This window comes from Triticum aestivum, chromosome 7B (assembly GCF_018294505.1).
Source record: "Triticum aestivum cultivar Chinese Spring chromosome 7B, IWGSC CS RefSeq v2.1, whole genome shotgun sequence".
Taxonomy (NCBI): Eukaryota; Viridiplantae; Streptophyta; class Magnoliopsida; order Poales; family Poaceae; genus Triticum; species Triticum aestivum.
The window spans coordinates 416,156,084-416,160,445 of record NC_057813.1 but is presented as its reverse complement, the minus strand read 5'-3'; the positions used below and the strand labels follow the sequence as shown (position 1 = coordinate 416,160,445).

The 4,362-nt window shown below is 54.4% G+C and overlaps 1 protein-coding gene across 1 annotated transcript; it reads left to right on the top strand.

Annotated features, from left to right (window-relative positions):
* The first annotated feature begins 533 nt into the window (after positions 1-533).
* Positions 534-4,020, top strand: LOC123158113 (GDSL esterase/lipase At1g71691). The gene is made up of 5 exons (XM_044576233.1): positions 534-928; positions 2,658-2,785; positions 2,873-3,115; positions 3,210-3,459; positions 3,553-4,020. The coding sequence occupies exons 1-5, from the start codon at positions 682-684 to the stop codon at positions 3,771-3,773; spliced, it is 1,089 nt and encodes a 362-aa protein (XP_044432168.1). The 5' UTR covers positions 534-681; the 3' UTR covers positions 3,774-4,020.
* Positions 4,021-4,362: the final 342 nt, after the last annotated feature.

Below are 4,362 nucleotides of genomic sequence, written 5' to 3'. Positions count from 1 at the left end.
TGGAAGATAAACTATTTGTTTGAGTTGTAATAAATTGAACTATTTATTATTGATTTATTTTTTTACGTATTTGATTTTCTTGGTTCTACTTGAGTGTTCAAATATTATTTGTGCTGGGCGCGCCCTTTTTTGCAGCGTCTACTAAAACGGCTCACGCGCGTAATATTTTTCGGTGATCGTTGGAGCCAGCGCTTTGCTGCACGTAAAAAGTTACTATTTCTGCGTCGTAAATGTTATTTTAGCGCCCCGCCCAGAATAGACTATGCACCCTGTGACACATCATGTCCTTCTCCTCATTACTTCTGCTGACACCCGCGCACCTGCACCACCGAGGTAGCGGAGCCATGCACGTCGCCTCCGTCTGGCAAGCAAGACTCATTCCATTTCGATCGAGGCCCGAGGATGATCCATGCCCTGTGCCTGCAGGTAGCACTGCACCGCCATCACTGGCTGTGCCCCTCGCACACGCCATGGCGGTGGAGTGCAGGAGGCGCCATGCATTTACTCCTGCTGCCTGCCCGCACCCGCCGGACACGTACGCATCGCACCCAGCTCCCGCCATATCTACCCTCGTCCTGCTCCTTTCAGCTTCACCGTCGCGAGCCAATCGCTAGAGCCGGGTGAGCTGAGCTTGGACCCGTGGACCAGACAGCACCGGAGTGACAGGACCTACGCGCTGCGATGTCTGCCGGCCTGTGGCAGCTGCTCGTTGCCGTGAGCGCGTTTCTGGCGAAGGCGGCGGCGCAGGAGACAGGGGCGGCGCCGATGGTGCCGGCGCTGTTCGTGTTCGGGGACTCGCTGCTGGACAGCGGCAACAACAACAACCTGGCGTCGCTGGCTAAGGCCAACTACCTCCCCTACGGCATCGACTTCGCCGCCGGCCCCACCGGCCGCTTCTGCAACGGCTACACCATCGTCGACGAGCTCGGTACGTACGCATGCACGCACGCACGTAAGATGCGTCAGCGCAAACGGAATTGCTTCATTCCTTCTCCTGCACGATGCAGTAGAACTCTGAGGATGCCAGCGTGAATCTTCTGAACCGTCAACGCTGCTAGAGTTTCAGAGTTCAAGCTTCAGACATGTTCATTGTGTTGGTGGTTTATCATTATTTCCAGTGAGAAGCTAGCGTTTATTTCTGCCATGATCATTCTTTGTCAGAATTCGACCAAAAGAGAGACAAAATACAGTTTAGTAGTATTTGCGAAAAATATTTTGCACAATGCATGTCTGGTACGTTTGCATGAGTAATTTCTCTGCAAGTACAAGTATATGCTTAAGTTTCCTAGTAAAGATGTACTAGAGCAGAACACAATCAAGTGTGGCCTTTACCGGACAGAGCATTGGTTCAGCACAGCACGGACGGACAGGAGCCGAGTATTTAAAAAAAAACTAGCACAATTCGCGGAAACGTGACAGAAAACTACCACTTGATTTTGTCCCGAAAACTACCACTTTTTTATTAATCCGTGACAAAAAACTACCAAGTGTAAAAACTGCTCGCTTTGCCTGGGTTAAAACCGAATCTGACTGCCCGACCCCACACATAAGCGAGCTAAAAATGCAATCGGATCCCTAGTTTTTCTTAAAAAAAACAATCCAGTCCCTGCAGCCTGCACCCGGTCGCGCTCCACGCCGCCTTCGACGACGCGGACGCCGTGCACCTCGTCGTCGACCTCTGCGCCGGTGGGGACCTCCTCTCGCTCCTCTCCGCCCGTGGCGGCCGCCTCCCCGAGCGCGAGGCGGCGGGGCTGGCCGCGCAGCGTCCGCGCTCGCCGCGGGATCGCGCACCGCGACGTCAAGCCCGACAACCTCCTCTTCGACGCCGCCACCGGCACGCTCAAGCTCGCCGACTTCGTTTCCGCGGAGTGGTTCGGGGACGGGCGGCCGATGACCGGGCTCGTCGGCACGCCGTACTACGTGGCGCCCGAGGTGGTGGCCGGGAGGGAGTACGGCGAGAAGGTGGACGTGTGGAGCGCCAGGGTGATGCTCCGCAGAGGAGCTCAGCGGCGACAGCGAGACGGCCGTCCTCCGCCGCTTGGGCACCGGTGGCCAGTCGCGGTACAGGGGAGACCCGCCGGTCTCCTCGTCGTCCTGGCGGTCCTCCCGCTCGAGCTTGGGCGCGAGGCAGTGCGGGACCGGGGGGGCCTGGCGGAGGAGCTTGGCGAGGCGGCGGAGGGAGTCGGAGAGCGGCGGCGGCGGCGAGGGCCTGGAGCGGTCGGCCCGGAGGACTGGATTGCTTTTCTTTAAGAAAAACTAGGGACCCAATTGCATTTTTAGCCCGCTTATGTGTGGGGTCGGGCAGTCAGATTCGGGTTTAACGCAGGCAAAGCGAGCAGTTTTCACACTTGATAGTTTTTTGCCACGGATTAATAAAAAAATGGTAGTTTTCAGGACAAAATCGTAAAGTGGTAGTTTTTTATCACGTTTCCGCGAATTGTGGTAGTTTTTCGTTAAATACTCACAGGAGCCGGACTAACTCATCGCAGTGAGATGAGATCGACCAGTTGCATTTATGGAACAGAATGGCTATCATCTGAAACGCAACAGCAGACTGCATTTTTTTTCTAACAGTCTGTACTCCAAATATGCATGATAAACCAAATGCTGAGTACTACTACTAGTATCTTTCTCTAACAGGTTTGATTATTTTTCAGCTGAGCTGCTTGGGCTGCCCCTGGTTCCAGCCTACTCCGAGGCGTCCGGCTCCAGCCAGCAGCTCCTCCAAGGCGTCAACTATGCCTCCGCCGCCGCCGGGATCCTCGACGAAAGCGGTGGAAACTTCGTAAGAATTCATCCATGATTGCATTGCATTGCATCTAACTGTGATCAACTTCTGACGATGATCAACTGCCGGTTGTAATGAATGCAGGTTGGACGGATACCGTTCAACCAGCAGATCCAGAACTTCGAGTCGACCGTCGCCCAGATCGCCGGCTCGGCGGGAGGCACTTCGGCGGCGGCCAGCATCGTCTCTCGGTCCATCGTGTTCGTGGGGCTGGGGAGCAACGACTACCTGAACAATTACATCATGGCCAACTACGAAACCCGGAGGCACTACACGCCCCAGCAGTTCGCCGACCTCCTCGTCATACAATACGCCTCCCAGCTCACCGTAAGATATCGATCAAAACCCTACCGTCATGTGTGTTCTTGCTTGGAAGTTGGAACCGAATGACCAAGTCTCTCCAACGGATGGCTGCATGCAGAGGCTGTTCAAGGCGGGGGCGAGGCGGTTCGTGGTGGCCGGGGTGGGTTCGATGGGATGCATCCCGACCATCCTGGCGAGGAGCGCGGAGGGGCGGTGCTCGGAGGAGGTGGACCAGCTGGTGGCGCCGTTCAACGCCGGGGTGAGGGGGATGCTGGACGGCCTCAACGCCGGCCTCCCCGGGGCCACCTTCACGTACCTCGACAACTTCCGCCTGTTCAAGCTCATGCTCGCCCACCCTGCCTCCTACGGTAAGATAGCCAGAGCCCAACAGAACTCTGAGAACGTGCTTCTTGTAGCATGCATGGCATGGCCATTGATGAACAAGGGATGCGTACGTGCAGGGTTCGACGTGGTGGACCGGGGTTGCTGCGGGATCGGCCGGAACGGCGGGCAGATGACGTGCCTGCCCTTCATGCCGCCGTGCGCCGACCGGGAGCGCTACCTCTTCTGGGACGCCTACCACCCCACGGCGGCGGTCAACGTCATCATGGCGCGCCAGGCCTTCGACGGCGCCTCCGACGTCGTCTCCCCCGTCAACGTCCGCCGCCTCGCCCAGCTCTGACCTGCCGGCCACCACTTAATCTGAATTACCCGGTCGACTAGCTAGAGTACTCCGTAGTTAATAATCTAATCAGAATCCGACGTGTGTGTCTGCCGCATGCAAGATTAAACATGCATGCAAGTATGATTGACATTTCCGAAGGTCGATGGTGAGTGGAATTTATGCTTTCTACGCGGGTTGTAACAGAGTATGATACTAGTGTATAATACTACATCCGTAATATATAGTATAATATGTTGGTATTATAGATGACTATATTTATTGTCATGCCTGACACAAAGTAACACATCATTTAATATGAAACAGTATCATGATATGATACTCAAGCATATCTTTCTTCATTTAATTCTATGCCACCTCATCAAAATTGATTAGTTGGCATGCATGATACTATTTATAATACTTCCATTACGGGCAGCCTATGTAGTACTCCATGGGAAGGAGAATTTTCTTTCGGGCACTGCCATCAATCTCTCTCATGAGTTATTGCCAACGAGAGGCAACACATTTTTTTTGATATGTACAAATTACAAGTGTTTGTATGCATTATGCAACTCATGGGAACCTCTGCATCTCCAACGGCAACCCG

Coding starts and splice junctions, on each gene's coding strand:
- LOC123158113 (XM_044576233.1), top strand. CDS start 682: ATGTCTGCCGGCCTGTGGCAGCTGCTCGTTGCCGTGAGCGCGTTTCTG. Junction 2,786..2,872: donor ACGAAAGCGGTGGAAACTTC/GTAAGAATTCAT, acceptor TAATGAATGCAG/GTTGGACGGATACCGTTCAA. Junction 3,460..3,552: donor CGCCCACCCTGCCTCCTACG/GTAAGATAGCCA, acceptor GCGTACGTGCAG/GGTTCGACGTGGTGGACCGG.